At 32.2% G+C, this 23,172-nt stretch overlaps 1 protein-coding gene across 1 annotated transcript in view; it reads right to left on the reverse strand.

Annotated features, from left to right (window-relative positions):
- The window catches only part of LOC145035859 (uncharacterized), a 76,374-nt gene that overhangs the window by 11,751 nt on the left and 41,451 nt on the right, over positions 1–23,172 (reverse strand). The window contains exons 9-11 of the mRNA XM_078984361.1: positions 6,417–6,786; positions 5,571–5,789; positions 3,882–3,991 (exon numbers count right to left, since the gene is read on the reverse strand). Coding sequence (XP_078840487.1) covers positions 3,882–3,991; positions 5,571–5,789; positions 6,417–6,786 — 699 coding nt within the window. The remainder of the gene's footprint in view (positions 1–3,881; positions 3,992–5,570; positions 5,790–6,416; positions 6,787–23,172) is intronic.

Below are 23,172 nucleotides of genomic sequence, written 5' to 3' on the forward strand. Positions count from 1 at the left end.
GGTTAGTTTAATGATAAAACAGAGTTGTGGAACTATAGGTTGCGACAGATGAGTAAGAAGGGCATGAAAAGCTTGAGTAAACATGGGTTATTTAGTGGAGAAGTAACTAGAAAGGTTAAACCTGGTGAAGCTTGTGTTTAAGAGATATAACATAGGGTGTAGTTTATTTTAGTTCAACAATCAAGAAAAGAAATCCTCGAGTATGTTCACTCAGATTCATAGGTTTCCTCTCCAGTAAATTCTCATGATGGATGTCAATACTTTGTGCCTTTTATCGATGACTACTCATGGAAGGGTTGGGTGTACTTTCTAAAGACAAAAGACGAATATGAATTATTTGGGCGGTTCAAGGAGTAGAAGACTATGGTTGAAAAACAAACTCAGATCGGTTAGAATAGAAAATAGGTTGTAATTCTACAAGGCTTCTTTTGAAAACTTTTGAAAATTAGAAGGTATAGTGAGGCATCACACTGTATGACACACACCGAAACAAAATAGGGTTGCAAAATAGATGGAGTAAACATTGATGTAACGTGCTAGATGCATGCAAATATTTGTTGCTTTATCGGAGCAATTCTGGGTGGAAGTAGTAAAACAATTCTTGCTATCTGGCGAATTGATCTCCATCAACTATAATGGGTTGTAAGATTCCTCTAGAGGTATGGTGTGGAAAACCCTCTAATTATTCTGGTTTACAAATGTTTGGATGTCGTACTTTTGCTCGTGTGAATGATGGTAAACTAGAGTCGAGGGAAATGAAGCGCATATTTGTAGGATATACATATGGAGGTAAAGTTCATTTTCTATGGTGTATACATGAAGGAGAGACTCCAAAATTTGTTATTAGTATAAATGTGACCTTTGATAAATCTGTTATATGTAACTAGAGAGGAGGTGGTATAAGTGTTGCGGGGAATGACCAAGGTGCTAGCTAGAAGGTGAAGTTTCCAAGACACTTAATCTTCAACATTTGATCTAATAGGAGGAGGTTATAGGTGTTCGAAGGATCATCGTGGGTCTGGTATAGGGTTATTGTAGAGGATAACCCGCTTTTTTTTTTTTTTTTTTTTTTTTTTTTTGGAATTTTTACTCCTAAGACCGTAACTATGGTAACGTCAATAAAATCTAAATAAATTCCATAATATTATTTTATTTTTATGCATTTTCATTGATTTTACATCGAACCATGTGACGAATTTGTGTTATTATGATAATTGTGTGTTAATATATTCATCATATGTTGTGGATATATTCATTAAATGTTGTGGATATGAGATATGCAATTTCTTATTTACTGTAGGTGGAAGATTTGCTCAAGAGCTATCAGAAGGTATGCACATTACATGTAGAATTCCACATTGATTTCTTTTGATTAAACCGATCACTAAAACTCCATTACCAAAATTGCTAATTATAAGAAGTGGTTGATATCCTAAACTCCATGACTGTTCTTGATGAGCTTCTTTCTATCTCTAATGAAATTACAAAGGGAACATTAGTGTGATCTATAACCTCAAAAACACTATTTGGATCAACCATAAACTAATTTAGGAGATGTAAATTTAGGAATATGGTAATGTTAGAGTCCAAACTATGTTTCTCTTAAGGTGACACTAATAACATCCAATTTTCTGGACGTAAAATGGAAAATATTTACATATGTTGTCACATCGCGCAATACATTTTCAGTCTAGGTGTTTTTCTTAGAATTCCTTACTTGTAATAGCAGTGCACTTACATTGCTTCAAATATTCAGACAATTGTAAAGGAAAGACAATATCAAAATTACCTTTCTTGGGTTGAACTAAGCATGACCCTTGAAAGTACCTAGTGTGTGTGTGTATATATATATATATATATATATATATATATATATATATATATATATATATATATGAGTTTTGTGGAAAACCAATAACTAGGGCAACATATGCTAGAACCAATAATCAAATGACACATATCCATTTCTTTATTCACAAGTAATGTATTGTGGAAGTTATTTATGTAGTTACCCTAAAGTGATGTGTTGTCATGTTTTCATTGGTTCAAATATGTGTTACATTCTTCTTTCCAACTACAAACTAATGTATTGATTTTGATTATTTTTGTTTGAAAAAGATTAAGGATGGTAATTGAGTAGCTTTTGCTTTTTAAGAGGATACTTGGTTGGTAGATTTTCCTTTGAAGACTCGTTTTCCAAAAGTATTTGTATAGGATCCTAATAAATTGTGCTTGTGAAGTCTAAATTTCCACTTTCGACAAGAATTTCATACAATTTTCCATGTCCTTATAGATAATCTACTCACACTTATGTTTTAACATATTATATCATTGTGTGAAGTATAAAGTTTATAGAGCATGTCCGATCTAATGATAAATCTATATTATAACATAAATTATTGTGAGTTAATTATTCTATTAATTTTGATGTTTTATTAAATGATATCTTTAGTGGTCATTTTTCTAATAATTAATTTTTTTTAATGAATTTCATATATTAATCTTTATCCATATTAACTCCGTTTCAAATTAATTATCCACATTTAATTTTTGAAGTATTTATTTTTCAATATTGACCTTAAATATTTTTATTTTTAATAGATAATACTTGATGCAAAATATATGAATTGATTGTATTTTCATTTATAAGTTTTATATCAAGTAATGAAAACCTACAAAAAAAGTCATTAGGTCTTATAATCGATTTAGTCATAATATTTTTTTTATTCAATTAAGTCCACAAATCGATAATGGTATTCAATTTAATCATTTTACACGGTTAACAGGCCATCCAACTTTCAAAAATGACACTTTTGCCCAAATTTCAAATTTGATCTAAAATTTATACTTTTGGCCTAAATTTTAAATTTTATTAGAAATTTGGTAAAAAATTTACCCTTTTGGACTAGATTTCAAAATTTTATTATGAATTCATTATAACTTTAGTTTTGTATTTTTTTATTTTTATTATTATTATTATTATTATTAAATAATTTTTTTCTCAAAAAAGAAAAATCAAAATATGTTTTTTCTTTATAAGAACATATTTATAAAAAAACATATTCACATATAAGAATCTTATATTTTTTATATAAAAACTTTTTAATTTTTTTATACGAATCCATTATAGTAGAAAAGTTTTTTAAAAAAGTTTTATTTCTATTCGAATACAAAAAAGTTTTTTCAAAATTTTATAGGAATCACATAACAAATCTTATATCTATTCGTGTACAAACCAGTTTTTATATAGAAAATATAAGATTTTTTATGTAAAAATATGTTCTTTCTTTGTATAATCATGATTTTTTAAAGAAAAGACATCCGATTTTTTTTGAGAAAAAAATATAGTAAAAAAACGAAATTTAGGAAGAATTCATAACAAAATTCTGAAATCTATGTCAAAAGGGTAAATTTTGGACCAAATTTGTAATAAAATTTAAAATCTAGGCCAAAAGTATAAATTTTGGACCAAATTTGTAATATAATTTGAAATCTAAATAAAAAATGTAATTTTTAAAAGTTGTATGACCCGTTGACCGAGTAAAATAGTTAAATTGAATACGATTACCGATTTTTAAGACTTAAATTGAATAAAAAAAGATATAAAGATTAAATCGATTATAAAACTAATATGTAAGGACTTTTTTTTGCAAAATTGAAGAAAAATTTAAGGTTCAAAAGTCAAAATAATACAATTAATTTGGTGTGTGTATATATATATATATATATATATATATATATATATATATATATATATATATATATATATATATATATATATATATATATATATAGAGAGAGAGAGAGAGAGAGAGAGAGAGAGAGAGAGAGAGAGAGAGAGAGAGAGAGAGAGAGAGAGAGAGAGAGAGAGAGAGAGAGACCTTGATTCATTTTTGTGCCTAACTTTCAACTTGTCCTGATTGGAAGCTTGTATAGACTCTGGCGAAAGCATAAAACATTTCTTGCCATTTGATTTGGTTATCCAAAACCACTACAAATAAGTAGTTTTCAATTATATGCTACACATTACACTGTTAAACTGGATCTCTTATTCCTTTGCATGCTTAAGAAAAATGAATATATGTAACAAATATATAAATGTAATGTGCATATGTTTTTACTTGTGAAACAAAATATTCCTGCGACTCCCGAATTTTTTCCCGGTCCTATATAAGCATCATCGTAAAACGAATCTAAAAAACACATGAATATATGAAAGGTGAATATTTGCATTTTTTTTTCCAGATATATATATATATATATATATATATATATATATATATATATATATATATATATATATATATATATATATATATATATATATATATATATATATATATGTTTTTTTTTTTTTTTTTTTTTTTTTTTTTTTTTTTTTTTTAAATATTTGTACATATATGCATCTTTCGTATATGTAAATTTTTTGAGATTTTTTATGATGAGAATTGTATTGGACAAACTTAATGCATTAAGTCATTTAAAAAAAAAGTATAAACAATCTATATATATATATATATATATATATATATATATATATATATATATATATATATATATATATATATATATATATAATATATAATAATAATAATAATAATAATAATAATAATAATAATAATAATAATTCTTGCAAATTTGTTTGCACCAAATTAATTTGAAGGTCTATCTCAACTCAAGAGTTTTCAAATATATGTATACTTATGATTTTAAATTAAAAGTAATTAGTCAATATAAATCAAGAAATTTTTAACTTATGCTTATTAATTGGTAATATCTTTTATTTTCCATTCATTTATATATTGTAGCTACATTAGTAGTATGGTTTTCCTCATTAAAATAAATTGAATATATTTGTGATCAAATATGAAGAGGTTAAAAAATATATTTTTTTGTATCAATAATTATTGCAACACAATTTTTTTGGGATAATAATTTTTCTATATATCAAACGTGTGTTGATTTCTATATATTATTTTTGAATGATTTATAAGTGTTGAATACAGTTTTTTATATAAATGCTATATTAGATGTATTAGTGTTTTTTATGTTAAATAATATATATATTTTTCCATACTATCTGTTATTCTTTTATAAAAATGATTTTTTATAAAATAATATTTAAAAAAAAAAATTTAAAATGTATTTGAATTGACTTTTAAGACTTTCAAGAATTAAAAGTGAATGTGACAAAAAGATGAGATTTTATGATTTTTAAGAAAACTCATTTTTGTCCATGACAAAAAATTTCTATAAAAAACTTTTCTATTTTGCTAATTTTTTTTAACCTTTAAGAAAAATTAAAATTCCAAAAATTATTTTAAAAAAAATGCCGTACACCCCCATATGATAAAATCCAAGCTCTATAAATTTCAATATAATATATCAATTTAATTAATTTAAATATGTTATTGTGAAATTTGTGGGCCACACATTCTTTTACTTTACTGTTCTTTTTCTTCTTATAATCTTATAACTGTGGGTATCGATTGCCACCCTGTTAATTTTAACAACTTTGCTAACATGAAAAGTAAAAAGTTGAAAATGGATAGAGGTTAAAACACACTCACCACGTCCATATCACCTTCGATCTTGATATGGACTCCCTTAGTAAGCATGGAGAATGCCTCCTCTTTGGTTTCACCGATGAATAAATCTTGAAGCCTTTTCACCATATTTTTCCCTAAATATACGAATTGTTCATAGTCACTTGGCAAATGACGTGTCCATTCTATCTCACTTGTTAGAGGATTTTCCATATTTTGGTGTTTGATTATTTCATCTTCAAACTGTAAAAATGAATATTCTAGAATGATAAGACCAAATCAAATAAGTAAATCAGAAAAAAAAAAAAAAAAAACAATGAATTTTATCTTATTTTTCTCGGTAAAAATTTAATCTACTCTTAATTCGATCTATACGGTAAAAATTTAATCTACTCTTACCCGATGAGTCAGAAGCCATTTGATGATGTATTTTATATTATTATAGAGTGAAAATATGGTTCTAAGATCGCCTTATTTACAAATGTTAATACTAATAATATCCCAAATAAATAAAAAGGCCTTTGGCCGAAGGTATCATATTGAAAAGAGGTTCACTCAAGCCCCTATTAGTGTATCAAACCAATATTAATATATCCAAGGTTGGTGTGATATAGTCATATATCTGTCTTGGTATATCTAAAAAATTACCCAAAAAAGTGATTTAAGTATTTTTTTTCCCCATACTTATGTAACTTTGCTATTTCTTAAATTAATCATTGTCTTTCAAATAAACTACCAACTCTTTGCACGTCTTTATAATTTAACCGTACGTAGGCACATGTAAAATAATATTAGTAGGCCAAATGCATCAAGAAAAAACTCATGATCTTTTCATTAAGAGATGATCATATATATAAACATATAACATACCTTTTGTATTGGCAAAAACACAATACCTTCGACAATAACTTCATCGTCACCCAAAAAGTTAGCCAAACAAAATCCCTGTAGTGAAACATTGAATTCTACATCATGTTTAATACTGGTGGTTTGAAAGAGTTCCAACATCATCCATCCGTCTTTATAATCTCCGCAATATGATTTATAAGATTGACTTTGGTTGTTCAGTCTATACTTTAGACTCCTGATTATTGGATAGTCAGGAGAATATTTGTGTTTGCATCGGAGGTAAGCTGCATATGTTACTCCAGATGATAGAAATTGTGTTGTAATCTTCACTTGCATATTAAGCTTTGATGCATCAAAAATCTTGACTACCATCGGGAATCTGCTTGTTGGACTACATGCAACTACATTAGGTCCTTCAATAATATATCTACGAAATTCCTACTATAAAAAAGGAGTTAATTTGTTTTTGGATATAGATATTAAAATCAAGTACATACACATATTCATTACATACATATACAAACTCAAATACTCATACATATACATACATTATACACGTATACGTGCCCCAATAATGTGTGCCTACTAGCTAGGTGCAAAAATTTAAACATGAGATCATGAGCTCAAACCATTGCAAACTTAAAATATGTTGCGTGCGGAGGTTGAATTGCTTATGGTTGTCTAAGTAGGTTGATTATTGGAGTCAGCCGGAGCATGGCTAGTGATTGGCAGAATAAGTATGTGTACTTATTGGCAATCTGAAGGAGCGGGAATAAGTAGGGCTCCTTAATATAACAATAAGTAGGGTTTCTTATTGATAGTAAGCAGCTAACATTGCTTAAGTAGTCAACAAGCTCTCAAGCAACAAGACAAATTTTTTTGGAGGGCAAGTCTTTGCCTCGAACGTTCAGTGGGGCTTGTTTTGTTAGCATTGACTTCGGCCCATGACATTTTTTGGCCCATTAATATTAGGTCAACCACTCCATATATAATCTCATTTAGTAACCCTAATGTACTGTGCGGAAAAGACTTTTATGACATGACATAAATAATCTCTCCCTCCCTCTCTCTCTCTCTCTCTCTCTCTCTCTCTCTTTCCCTCTCTCTCTCTCACATGTTCGCCATGGACATAGCCGATCACCCTTATTGTGTGAATTGTGAAATCGGCGTGTCTTGTTCTTCTTGATATTATATTTATTACTCTGGTAAGATCCTTTATCCTTTGTCGAAGTGTTGTTTTAATAACCTAACAACCAATATCAGAGCAAAGGCAGAAGTGAAGGTTAAAATCGATAAATTTGAACCACACAAATTCATGTTCTGGAGAATGCAAATCGAAGATCATCTCTACCAGAAAAAACTACATCTACCAATAAGGGAAACAAAGCATGATGATATGGAGCAGGAGGACTAGGATTTATTGGATCGACAGACACTTGGAGTGATATAGTTATCCTTGGCAAAGAATATATCTTACAATATTATCGATATGAAGATCACCTACAATCTCTTGAAGATATTGTCCAATATGTATGTAAATCCCTCTGTTGCAAACAAGGTGCATCTAATTTGTTAGTTGGTAAATCTAAAAATGAAGAAGGGTAGCTCAGTGACTAACCATGTGAATGGGTTCAATTTAATCATATCAAGGCTGATTTTTGCTGATACTGGATTCGGGGATGAGGTCTTGGCATTGTTGTTATTATCATCTTTATCTGATAGTTGGTCTGATACAGTGAAGAAAGTTAGCAGTTCAGTTGGAGGTGCTAAGCTGACCTTTAAAGGTATTCGTGATCTAATCCTCGGTGAAGGTATTCGTGATCTAATACTCTTTATCTGGTGCATCGTTTCACGTCAGTTATTCCAAGAGTGTGATACAAAATTTTAGGCACTACAAAGGGGAGGTTTAATTGGAAGCTAACAAAATCTTGGATATGACAGGTGTTGGGGATGTTGTCCTTAAGCCAAATTTAGGTACAAATTAGACTTTGAAGAACCTCAAGTACATTCCATATCCGATGTAACACCCGAATCAGGTATGAGTTTATGTTGTGCATGTTTAACCTTAGAGGCTTGCTTTTGTGTTTTAGCTTTTCCGTGGCATGGTGGGTGGCTGACCACGTCATGATAATGCCACATCAACACAATGTGTTAATCATTAATCCCATGACATGTCGCCTCAGTGGGATCAAAACCGTAGGCCTTGGGTCTAGAGCCCTATTTAAAGAACGACGGGGTCATGGTTTCCCCCAGCTCCAACCTCCATCTCTCCAAAAAGAATTCCCTCAAAACCCTAGCCTCCTTTAATGTAATAAGCCTCTTTTTGTGTTTTGTGCTATTCTTAAAGGAAGATCATCAACCTTTGGAGATTGATATTGTTTCTAAGAAGTGATCCAACAGCTTGTGCATCTTCTGTACCTTTGCAAGTGTTCAAATTCCTAGCTTGATGGCTTAAACTTCATAGATCTAGTATTTTATGGAATTTTGAGTCCCTTTTGATGGTTTAATTGGAGTTTATGCAAAAAGTCTAGGTAAAGTTTGCAACTTTATCAACCTTGAGTGTCACTGGAGTGTTTTATCTATTAGAATGGTGTAGAACTTGCATGGAGTGTTTTATCTTTTAGAATGGTGTAGAACTTGCATAGAGTGTTTTATCTTTTAGAATGGTGTAGAACTTGCAAAAAGTCTAGGTAAAGTTTGCAACTTTGAGGCCATACAATGAATAAATGTCATATATTTATATTTTTGTCCTAAAATGGTGTAGAACTTGCATGGAGTGTGTATATTCATAAAGTTTTAATTTTTATGACTCATTTTAGTGTATTAAAGCCTCGTGGAGTGTTTGAGGCTTGGTATTAACGAATGAAGGACTTAAAAAGATTTGAGTTTTCCGGGTGGACCATAGCATGGCTAGGGGCTGACCACATTGCGGTGGGCGAAAGACTCATATTTGATCTATCTCTCATTACCACAATGTCATGGTAGGTTGTTACGCGAGTATTTTGCATTTTAGATACCACAAAATGGCTATGGAGTTGGCCACAGCGCAGTGACTAAGCTATTAACTTTGATTGTTGACTTTTGACTAAGTTTAACTTTAGGTCAATCTTTAGGGTTTTAGGTCATAGGCAGAGGGTTGATCTTTAAATACATGTTAGGTGATTCTTAAGCATGTATTCGCCTGTTGTGAGCTGTAGAGGTTTTTTTTTTTTGCTTTGTTTATGAGGTGAGTATTCTTACTGTGTTACTTATATCCAATGACTGTTTATAAGATGTTGATAGCTTAGGGTTGTTGATAATCCAAGTTGTTGTAAGTGATAGCTCAGGGTTTCTAATAATCTAAATGACTGCATGTGTAATAACCCATAGCATTGCTAATAACGTGTAAGTGTCTTATATATTTAGTTATGTTGTATGTGATACTCTTGGGAACTCACTATGGTTTGGCTTACATTTTTGGATTTAAATGTTTGAAGTATTTTTGAGGATTAAGGAAAAGAGAAGGTGTGACTGTACACATTACCAGTAGACTTCATGATTTTGAGAGATGCTATGTTATGATACTCTAATTTTGATTATGTGTTGTGAAACAATTACTTTTATAGCATTTAATTTTTATGAAAATGGATTTTATCTCTTTTAAAAATTGAAAGTTTCATCATGGTTTTTGGGATGTTACAAGTTGGTATCAGAGCCCTAGTTTGAGGGATTTGGATGCACACTCGTGTGATTCTAAAATCAAACTAAGGATCTGCGAAAATTTTACAACTATTTTTTCTTTAAAATTAATTTTAAGAATGAAGGATGCAATGTGTACAGTTAGCTGAAGCTCAAAGGAAAGTGATCCCCTAAAGTATCCAAACTTGTTATTTGCTGATATGCGAATTACTAGAACTGCATACTAGTGAATAGGCTAAGGATCCTCAGTAATTGCATGATAGAATTGTCTGATTATTGTGATGAGTGGTAGCCTAGGGGATTTCTTAGTCATGTTATTTGCAAATGATGTTATTGATGTGTGACAACCCAGAAAATACGTTGCCAACTGCCATTGGGAGCTAACATTATCAACAACATGTAATTGGAACCCTATATAACCATTCAATATATGAATAAATATATTCGATTTTGTCCTTAATTACGTCGACTAATGGGCTCAAAACATAAGTGCGAGAAAAATTGTGTCATGTTATAAGCATGTTAACATTTCTAAAATGTATGTGTTATTGAAATCCCAAAAATATCAACTTCTTAAAAATCCGACGAGGCATGAAAGTGATATGATTTTTTATAGTAAATAAAAATCCACCACCATTAATACTTACCACGTCAAAAACTACGAGGATAATGATTGAATGCTAGTAGAAGTCACCGAAAGGAGAAACATAGTACTACTTAAAATAGAAATTTTGAAACAAAGAAAGCCTGAATCGGAGCCCGCATAAGAGAGTTATGATTCTTATAAAATCATAACAATTATAAAATATAAGCTAAAATCAAAAGTTTGAATTTGCCAAAATGACCAAAAAGAGAGCTATAGTGTAGGTCGAGACCTACACGAATATATGAGAGTCGTTGAAAACGAAGTTCGCATGCGAGAGATAAGAATTTTCAAAGTTTAAAAATCGCCCACACGTGCACCTATGTGCAACACGACTTTCTTTCTGACACTTCAATTCCTCAGGATACAGATGACGTGACACCAAGAAAGGGAGACACGTGTCTGCTCTCAGGTTATTCACGCACAACTTGCATGAAGTGCTCTCCAAATCCCCCTATAAATAGCAAGCTTCAACATATCATTTCTTACACCTTAAAAAATTACCATTCTCTTTCTCGATTCTCGTTTCGATACCATCCAAGCGATCCTTGAGTCTCGGGCTTTCGACTCTACCTTACATGCATGGTTCACACTAAAAGGGTAACTTCACATCCTTTTTACGGTGGGGGGGATACATGTTATATCACAACTATTTTCATAATTTTTACTAATTGTATATCATTAGTTATATAATTATGCTTAGGACATTAGGATAATATTATGCTTGGTAGATACCATGCACGACTTTTATGTATAATATTATGTCTAGATGTTATGATGATGAAACATTTATGGATATATTTTACCTAGCTAGGACGCTAGCCAACCTATAGCCACCCTTTGGATAACTTTACACCTAGTGGTTACACTACCAAAATACCCAGCTAAACTGAATACTATAACTTAGTTTATATATATATATATATATATATATATATATGTATGTATATATAACAATAATAATAATAATAATAATAATAATAATAATAGTAATAATAAGTATCTCGTATAAATACAACAACAAAGAACATCATTATCGACCAATGGAGGTTGCACACAAACAAGTGTTAGATGAGACACAATTCATCTCTTAGCTAAATGACCTTTAGCTAGCCTCGGCGTATATTGATAAATCTTAAGTAAATGAGAAAAAGAATGGAGGCTGCACACAAACAAGTGTTATGATTGCCACTCCCACATATGGTTGGTAGCTATAACCTGACGGCAGGTCGAATTGGGCATAACTTTCTAAACTATTTTCGACATCAGATGAAGTGTCGTAGTTTTCAAGTATTATTCTATACAGTCACAACTCGATTATAGGAACACATCGTAATATTGTTAAAGATCAAACTACTACTCTTTAAGGGACGCCTCAAAAGGAGTGGTAGCATACGTAAAGTAAAAAAATAGTAAAATAATACTAGGATGGTATTTATATAGTGAGTATAAGAAACCAACTATTCAAGTATTCTAAGGAATAAAACACAAGAAAATAGGAAATTGTAATCTACATTTTTCCTATTCATAAACAAAGATCCAGATCTAAAATATAGGTGCGAAACTATCTAAACAACTACTAGGATAACCCTAAGAAAATAGTTTTGCATACCCAAAACCACTAACACAAGTTTAGGAATACAATAATGCTGACATAACAAACTCTACATATTATTTTAGAGAATACAAAACCTGTGGACTCACCAACATTATGTTGACCTTTTAAACCACATGTATTCCTAGGAGACCGATGGAAACAAAAGATCTTACAACAACTACTAAAGAGGTGACTAGCAGTCTACAAAGAGGCATATTTACCAAGATAAATCATTATGTACTAAATTTGGTTCCTTATGTAAAATAAAAAATGATAAATGGAAGTGATACGTATGTTATAAAAGTGTGTATAAATTCAAGTGCAATCTTTGTCTGTGAACCAACATCCTAATGTCGCACCGTACGGTGTTTCCGCTGCCGGACGAGGGTGTGATGGATGTTAGTGGTCAAGTGTATGCCCCATGGTTGTACATAATTAAGATTTTATAGTCTTAGAATACTTGATATGGCCTTAATTCTTGTTCCTTGTTTGGTTGTTGGCTTATGTGTGACAACCCGAAATTCTTATTCGTACGAACTCTACTATCCAACACTTCAATTAAAAGTTAAATACTTATCTGCTAATATTTAGCCAGTTTAAAGTCTGTTTGAGTATTTTAATTAATTATTCATGAATCGGACGGATAAAAAGAAGTGACTTCTAGTTAATCGGGAATGTAATGGAACGATCAACACCTTGAATTGGTGTTCACGTCCAAACAAAGAGAGTTTGGGTCGTGAACTCTCTTAGGGATGAAAACTCATGCCTTAAGCATGAGTTTACTCTCCATTCTACCATTTCCCTTTTTCCTAACTCAAGAACCAAAGCCATTCTCTCTCAAGTAGCATACCGTTCTTCACCCAATTTTCCGAAAATGTAAGTATTACTTGACTTGATTTGTTTTTATAACCTATCTCCTAGTCATTATACATCATTTCATCCATTCAATTGTTGATTTTCATTAGATCTTCAAAACACCAAGAACACCAAGAACACACACTAGTGTTCTTGGACCTTAAACACCCAATCGAGCTCCGATCTTGTAAGTGCACTTGCTATAGCTTCTTGTATGCTAAGTTTGATCCTTATAACACTTGAAAATCATCAAGAAACCATAGAACAAAGGAGTTTACGACCAGGGATGATCTTGGGCCGTAAACCCCTTTCAAGGTGGTAAGTTGGACCTTAGCTCCTTCCTATGCCTTAGGTGCCAACCTTGATCCTTCCTAGAAGTGTTTAAGACCTTAAACAACAATCAAAACAACTCCCCATAGGAGTTTACGGCTGTAATCACCTAAGCAAAGGGTCCTTAGGCCGTGAACTCTACTAGGTAGTGTTATTTTGCCCTTAATGCTATCCTAAGGCTTGGACTTGATCATTTGATGCCCAATCATGACTTGTAAGACCTCAAAACACAATTTGGCACTTAGTATCATGATTTTATGGCCATAAACTCATGGGGAAATGGTCATGCACCGTAAACTCCATATAGGGATGGTTCATGGGCCATAAACTCCAATGCCATGTCATACAACCCTTAGCTGCAACCCTTTGGTACCTGCAACACTTGAATCAAAGTGTTTCCATGACCTGGGGTGTCTTAACTTGATTAATTAGTTATTAATTGACTAATTAGATTACATATATGTTTACTATATGATAACTAGGGTCATTGTGTGTGTACAAGTCCTCACTTGACACTTAGCATCCTACATCTTCCGATCATCCAAACCACCAACTACAGGTGAGTTCATACCACTTAATTAACCTTTTAAATGTTTTTAAATGTTTATAAATGCTTTATTGGGGGGGGGGGGGGTGAATACAAGTTGAATCATGTTTAGTTATTCTATCAATCACATGTGATTAATAGCTAGCCTGCAAATGGATTTACTATACGTTAACTGTTTTACCAAACAGATTTCTTCAAATGAATTTCTTAAACGTTTTTATATGTTTAAAACTCTTTATTAAACTGTCTTACACACTGTATGTTTCCTTTTAAACTCTTTTACAACTGAGTTTCAAACAAAGGTCTTCCTTATACTTAAACTGTCTTATCAAACAAAATACTTTCAAATCGTTTTACAAACTGACATCAAGTCGATCTTTTCTTAGATATTAATCTTTTTCAAAGGTTTTACAAAACTCCTTTTATGCTTTTATATTATCAAATGCATGCCCATATATGTATAGTTATATAAGAAATGTTTAATGGACTTAGGAAGGCTAACTCACTCTATGTCCTTTTCCTCGTTGGGATGTGGCTATGGGGTATCGGTTATCCATCCGAATGTCATCTAAATATTAGTTATATATTATGTATACATATGTAGACATAAAAGTGCCTTCATGTCAGTTCATTACCTTTGGCTAGCAAAGGTATACCTTCATTGATACTTGTACATTACTAGTAACTATTATAGGTATAGTTAGGAAATACTATTTGTTATTCCTATTGCAAGGAATTACACCAGAGTCAGTTCATACATGAGTCTATACTAAATGCTATATGAAGAGATACACTTATATGGACACACTTACTTGAATACACTTACATGGATACACTTACTTGAATACACATACATGGATAATTTTACCTAGATACCTTGTTAAAAGCATGCCTGTAAATGTATAGTTACATAAGTAATGTTTAAAGGACTTAGGAAGGCTAACCTGCTTTATTTCCTTTTCCTCGTTGGGATGTGGTCTGGTAAGGTATCGGGTATCCGTCCGAAGGTCATTTAAATATATAGTTATATATCATGTGTACATATACGGACATAATAGTTCTGATCAGTCAGTTCAGTACCTTTGGGTAGCTAAGGTATACATTCATATATCCCTAGTAAACTATTATAGGTGTAGTTTAGGCTAATATATGATTTAGTAATTAATATGGATTTCGACCTAGCGATTCGTTGCGGAAGTCACCTTTAGTTCCAAATGTACAATAGGAACTACCAATCATATTATTACTTACTTACAGTGGGTCTCGTGAGAAGACTACTTACTTACTAGACGGGACTAACCATTCCGGCACCCAACTGTTAGCAACAGAGGTAATGAACATCTACGGATGCCTACGGTTAATACTTATACTAGGGTACCATTATGGGACTAACCATTCCTACAACCTGCTGTTAGCTACAGAGGACAATGATCATCTATGGACGTTCAAGGTTAATACTATTACGGTAGTCGCGATGTCGGGTTGATCCTAATACAAAAGGATAACACTTACATGGCTATATTTTCCTATTACTTTTATTTTGTGATACATTCACATAAACGATGAGGTAGACTATATATATTGTTAATAGTAGTCATACAAGGGAAAAACCAGCTTTGTTACTTTCAAAATAGTCTAGTCTTGGTAGAAGACTACTCTTTATACTAATAGAAATCATAGGGATTTGCTAGGGTATTCAAACGCTTTCAACTACTTTCAAACAGTTCATACTTATACAATCTTTTTCCAAATGTTTACAAGTCTTTACTTTACAGTTTTACAAATCAAAGACACATTAATACTTATGAATTCACCAGCTTTATTGCTGATACTCGCTTTCAAAATACTTGTATTCTCAGATCACAAATAGACAGGTACGACGACCGGTTTTTGTGAAGACGGAGAAATCAAGACTCTTATTTTATTTTGATTGTTCATTATGTTGTCTTATACTATGAAAGAACACACTTGTAACTAAAATTATACTATTAATGCAATGGATGATGTTGTTGCCTGTTTACTACTTTTCGTTGTTGTGATATATTACATGACGTCCTCCACCCCAGAACGTTTCCGCTGTTCCGGTTTTGGGGTGTGACAGATTGGTATCAGAGCATTGTTTATAGTGAATTAAGTATATCAACCCATAAAAGATATACTAACTATAAATACAATAGGATTAAAAATACTCTGACTAAGAGTTTATAATTTTAAATAATTAAATATTTAAGTAAGTATACATGCCTGCTACAAGGAAGCAATGGCAGGCCTGAGGATGTTAAATGGAAGGAGGATATGGACCATGAGATTCTTTCCATGTATGATAACCAAGTATGGAACTTGGTTAATCATATGTTTGGTTGAAAGACAGTCGGCTGTAAATGGATTTTTAAGAAGAAGACCGACATGGACGGGAAAATGCACACCTATAAAGCTAGGCTGGTTGTATAGGGCTTTACTCAAACCCAAGGGCTTGACTCAGATGAGACCTTTTCACCAGTAGATAAGATAAAGTCTATCATGATTATGCTTGCTATAACTGCTTTTAATGATTATCAAATTTGACAGATGGATGTTAAAACCACTTTCCTTAATGGGAAGCTATCTAAGGACGTTCACATGAGTCATCCAGAGGGTTTTATACATGATAAATTTCTTGATAGAGTGTCTATGCTTGAGAAATCCATTTATGGATTGAAATAAGCATCTCGTAGTTGGAATTTTTGCTTCCACAAGAGATTCAGGGAGTTTGGGTTCTCTAGAAGTGAAGATGAGTCCTATATATATATATATATATATATATATATATATATATATATATATATATATATATATATATATATATATATATATATTTGCCAAAGCTAGTGGGAGTATAGTGAGTTTCATAATTTTGTATGTTGATGATATACTCCTTATAGGAAACGATATTCCAACCTTGCAACAAGTTAAGTCATGGCTTGGGAAGTATTTCACTATGAAGGATCTAGGGGAGGTTTCCTATATTCTAGGAATAAGGATTCATCAAGATAAAAATAATAATCTTATTGGTCTCAACCAGAGTACATATTTGGACACAATATTAAAGCATTTCAATATGGAGAACTCATAGAAAGTGGAATTGCCCATTCGTAGTACTAGCAAGTTGAGTAAGACTTAAAGTCCAAGTACTGATGAAGAGATTGCTGACATGAGTCGAGTCCAATATGCTTCGACGGTAGGATCGATCATGTATGCAATGAAATGTACTCGCCTTGACGTGTCTTATGCTTTGAAAATGGTTAGTTGATTTCACATAAATCTTGTCAGAGCCCATTGGATTACATAGAAGAATATTCTTAAGTATCTACAAAGAAATAAAGATATGTTCCTAGTTCTTGGCGGCAGTGATACGTTAAGAGTGAGTGGTTACAGTGACACCGATTTTCAAACCGACCAGGACAACTTTTTTTCGCAATCTGGTTTTGTGTTCTTACTGAATGGAGGAGCGGTTACATGGAAATGTTTTAAACAAGACACGGTGGCTGATTCCATGTGTGATTCTGACTACATTACATCATAGAAGGAAGAAGCTTGGTTGAAGAACTTTATTGGAGATCTCGGAGTTGTTCCAACTATTCAAGAACCCATGGAATTGTTCTATGATAATGAGGCTATAGTTGCTTTGACCGAAGAACCAAAGGATCATGGTAGATCAAAGCATATTGACAGAAAGTACCATTACTTTCTACATTGGGTAGAACAAGGACACCTTCTGGTGAAGAGAGTATCTTCAGAAGATAATGTTGCAGATCCTTTGCAAAGGCTCCGAGCAGAGTCAAACACTACCAGCATGTGAGGAGCATAGGCTTAAGAGACGGTATTAGTTTTAGTAGTTAGGTGATATGTTTGAAACTTGTAACAAAATAAATGTAGTTAATTTAGTGAATGAATAATAGATAATTATTTATGAGTATCATATTGCCTTATTCAATTATTTATTCCTGTGTTTCTTTTTGCACGCTTGCACTTCCTAAGTAATTTGAATTATTCAAACTTCCATAGTTGTTCATACTTTTGGATGTAAGTAGTGAATTAAGATTGTCATCAATTGATTGTAGATTGTCGATTGAGGTTAAGACATTGCAATTTGAATTGCTATAATATTCATGGGTACTTTGAAAATAGGGATTCTTAATATTGGATAAACCCATGCTTAGCGATTACTCATGGATCTTTTCACAAGTACTTCAAATATGACAGTATCTTCTATTCTTAAAATAGAGATATTTTGTTCATTGTTTACAAATTAGTTATGCATTGGTTTGCTTACACATATCTCATAGATGGATGTTATAAAGGGTAATTCCATGTGCAATTTGATGTGTAAATTGTATGTCTATTTAGTCAATGTAATTCATTCACTTTTCCTTAACTAGAAAAGTGATACCATTGGACCCCTTGATGATTTGATGTTGACTATATTGTGCTGGGTCTAACCAAGACTAATTGATGGTTTCAATTTGAAGTCCAATTTAGTCTTTACAAAATGGGAAATCGGGAAGTAGAATTTTGTACAATAAGGTTGGTTATGATCCATGTCTGATGTGCATATGATAACTTGAAGAAATAAAGAATAACCGCTCACTTATCTTAGGGCCAATAGCTGATTTGAATTAGAGTTTAGCAGTGGCTTTGGAAAGCAATCTTTGTTATTTATTTCAGGGTTTATACTTATAATTGAAGTTACATAATTATCCAAGTGGGAAACTATTAGACTAAGGTTTCTAAGTCAATAACTAAATTGGTATAGTCTTGAATTAGAGGTAAAATCCTTTTTGGGTTACCTTCAAAACTAGTATTTGGATAAAAATGCTTTTGGAGGAAGAGGCTGAATTTCTAATTTATTATATGATTATTAAATTAGAATAAATAGTTTATTAATATATTATATGATTAATATATTAATGATAAATAATAATAATTAAACTGGAATTAATCATAAATTGATTATAATTGATTTTGGGATTAATTGAATTGATTAAAAGTGTAGGGACTATTTGGTTATTTATTGAAAGTTGAACAGGAAAACTCTAGAAACCCATGGGATGGGAGTGAACTAAATTTGGCCAGGAATAACCTAAAATTTTCATTCATGAGGCTTATGAAAAGAAGATAAGCTAGCTTGATTATAATATTAATTAATGTGGGCCTTATCCCCAAAACCCTAGCTTTAGTCTAAAGTTTCCTTCAACTATATAAACCCCTCCCTGGGTTTTATTATTTTCATCTACTTCTTCTTGCCTTCATAGAGCTAAAATTTTTCTCAAGCCACCTCTCTCCTCAAGACTTCTTCCTACTAGGGTTTTGGGTATAAGCTATTAGAGGCATTTATTCCTTTGGTGCGAGCTTTCCAGGAATTTGAAGTAGGATTCTACTTTGATTATTTGCAATAATAATCAAAAGGTATGTAACCCTAATTTGATGTGAATTTCGATTTCATAGCGTCTCTGTAAGGGGTATTTTTGATATTCATAGTTATTTGCTATTAATAGAGAAAACATAGATCATTTCTAGGTTGCATGTGAACTTAAGGGTTTAAGTGTTTTTCCGCCACATGTAGAACTTTTATAGCCTAGAAAACCCACCAGTGGTATCAGAGTCTCAGTTATCTATTTGATTGTTCACTTAAGTGAATTAATCAAATTAGGGTTTATGGAAATTAAACCCCAACTACTTTGCTGATCTAGTTAGAGGACTTCTTTCAAGAAGGGCTTGAATCCAATAAATTGTGTTTCCACTAGAATGGTGAAAATGCTAATGCTTAGATTGGTTACAGGAGCTTCTTTGAAAAGAATCAATCAATCAAGCTTGGACCCATGCTATTTAGAGGCCTTCAAGAACCTGTCCAGACTATCATCTTACTCCCCGGAGATGATTGTTTCTTTTAATATTGCTTCTTAGTTCGTATCGCTACAATAGATGAGGCCATTTCATTTATTCATAAACTCGTATGTAGTCAATGAACGGCACCGCTCGATTCTACTACCTAAGATGTCCCTCCCAGTACCTGCTTGAGTTAGCGTAAGAGGCTCATAAGACCAAGGAGTTAGCCACCTTCCTGGTGAGAGGAAAACTAGACCCAGAAAGGGATAGAGCTCTGAAATAGTGAACTGGGTGGGAACACAATCGATGTGTCATAAGAAGGCAGTGATGAAGTTGGTGATTGTCGCCTATTAGTATTAGAGATGAAGATAGAGGAATGCAAACTAGCTAACTCCTCTATCAGCGGAAAGAGAGAGAGCCAATACATGACAGGGGGAGAGGTGAAGCAGCTTTCTTAGATAGAGAAGGTTCATAGTCGAATCGCAAAATGAACCTGTCTGTAACGATAATGACTATATGCTTAACACACCTTCTGCTCGATCTTAGCTAATTGACCTTTTTTGAATGAGAATTCATCAAGCGGGGTGGAGGAATGGTTAACTCATCAGGCTCATGATTTGAAGACTACAGGTTCGAAACCTGTCCCCGCCTAATCACTTGAGATCTTTTTTTGGGTGGTGGAAAGATTTTTTATTTCAAAATTTTGTATTAAGACGGATTTGATTTCAAGCCTTCTCTTTTCTTTGCTTTATAGAATTTATCTTTCTATCTATCAGTGAAGACTGAATTTAGGATTTGGCAATTATTGATGGAATTCCTTCCTTCTTTCTTGAAGTGACAGAATTCTTAATTTATTTCAGGAATTTCTTTCAGATATGACGGAATTGAAATCGCCGTGAAATCTTTTAAATTTTGACTTGGCTAGGGTTTTCTAAAACCCTAGCCACTACCTCCCTATTTTTGAAAATTATATCCTTATCCCTAGTGTTTCTAGTTTCCTTAATTATTATTTTAATAGGAATTACAATTTAAATAATTAAATACCTGATAAACCCTATCCTTTTTCGAAACTTAGTAGGATAAGAGATTATGATTAAATTTGAATTATTTAATTAATTATTTAATCGGTAAATAATTATTTAATCCATGTATTTAAATTATTTAATTAATTGTTTAAATGGTAAATAATATGATTTAAATTTACTTAATTAATTGTTAAATTAAGATAAAAGATCAAATCTATATTTAGTTTTAAATTAATTTTAAACACTAGAATTTTAAAAAAGTTTTAAAATACACCTTATACTATATATATGATTAACATTTTAATATATATATATATATATATATATATATATATATATATATATATATATATATATATATATATATATATATATATATATATATATATATATATATATAAGACGACTCAGTCAAATCGCTAGTACGCCTCATTCACAGAGGTATACTATAAGGGGAATATAAAGAAGCGACCTATAAAATGATTGTTGAATAAGTGTCCACTCTCACCCACCACTCCCTTGTATTGTGGATGGTCGTTAGCCGAACGGATTTGATAGGATATTACCTCTTAAAATTATGATGCTATTAAAGTACTAGAACCTTTTAAATAAATCCCTACTCTAGTTACTTTAGGACAAAACATGAAGTGTATGAAAACAGACATCACACCTATATGTCGTTAGTGGAACGTGCGTTATTAATTGGCACGTTAATTTGGGACTATAAAGTTGAGTGATGGACGAATTGAAAATTATCATTGTTAATGGTGCGCATATGGTTTACCAACACATTAATTTGAGATGATAAATGACATCGAGGTTGTCAAGCGGGTTTACATGGTTATTCATATCTTATTTGTGATCACACGAGTCACAAATTTGAAGAGCATAATATTAGATTAAACATGCCATTGATAAGATTCAATGAATATCAAACGATCTAAGAGTTTCATGCTAGATTGAAATTGCTAAATTTGTATTACCTACCTTGATAAATTCAAATTTTGACTACGACATTCCTCTCCTTTACTGTGAATTATATTTTGGATCCTCCCCTTGAATATTTATTTTGGGTTAAAATATTAAGGATTTATATCACTAACTAAAAACTATGTATCTTTTTATAAATGTATGGAAATGGTGATCTCTCTACTACTCAAGTCGGCTCCTTCAACTCTAATTTCTCTCTACTCTCGATCTTGTCAAAAGAGAAGCTCATTGGCCCTAACTACATTGACTGGATGAGGAACTTGAACATGAACCTTCGATATGAGGGTAAGAAATATTTCCTCGAAAAGCATCTTGCTGAAATCTATGAATCCACTACTACTCCTAAGGAGATTGTCTCCTTCAAAAAACGCTCTGATGATGCCACAAAGGTTGCTTGCATCATGGTGGCCACTATGGTACATGAACTGGCCATGTTCTGTGAAGAATAATGGCCATACGAGATGGCTTTTAACCTTACTGGATAGTTCAACAAGAATCCGAGACAAGAGTGTTTCAAAGTGTTCAAAGCTTTCATGAAATGTAAGCTCAAGGAAGGAGAGTTTGAGGTACGTGATGGATCTGGTAAATTTGAATATATGGCAGGGTAGATGCTTGATGTGGTGAAGGATTATAACTATTAGATCTTCTATCACCCGGGGAAGGCCAATGTAGTGGCTGATGCTTTAAGTCGCAATGTGACTAGTGTTCCTATTAAAAATCTATTTTTGAGGATAAACATCCCTTCACCACTACTAGATTTGATTATAGAGACACATACCTAGGGGATCAAGGAGGAGAACTAATAGGAATGGGTTCCTGGTCCAGTGTTGTAGGGTTTGGATTCCAGTTTTTGGTAGGGTTTGACAAACATTGGTTAAGGAGGAGCACAAGTCTAGGTTCTTGATTCATACTGGCACAATGAAGATGTATTAGTATATAAGACTTAGTTATCGGTGGCCCTGCATGAAGAGGGATATAACTTGGTACAATGATAGGTGCTTGACTTGTCAAAAAGTCAAGGTCGAACACTAGAGGCTCATGACAAGCTGGAACCTTTAGAGGTTCCCTTACGGAAATGGGAGCAGATTACCATGGATTTCATCACGCAGTTACCAAGGACGACTAAATGGTTTGAGGCTATTTTGGGTGATCATTGACCTCCTGACCAAGAGTTCTCATTTTCTTGCGATCCAGGAGAGCTCTTCGGCCAAGAAATTGGCTGGCATCTAGTTCAAGAGGTTGTTTCT

This window comes from Lactuca saligna, chromosome 3 (assembly GCF_052625555.1).
Source record: "Lactuca saligna cultivar CGN05327 chromosome 3, ASM5262555v1, whole genome shotgun sequence".
Taxonomy (NCBI): Eukaryota; Viridiplantae; Streptophyta; class Magnoliopsida; order Asterales; family Asteraceae; genus Lactuca; species Lactuca saligna.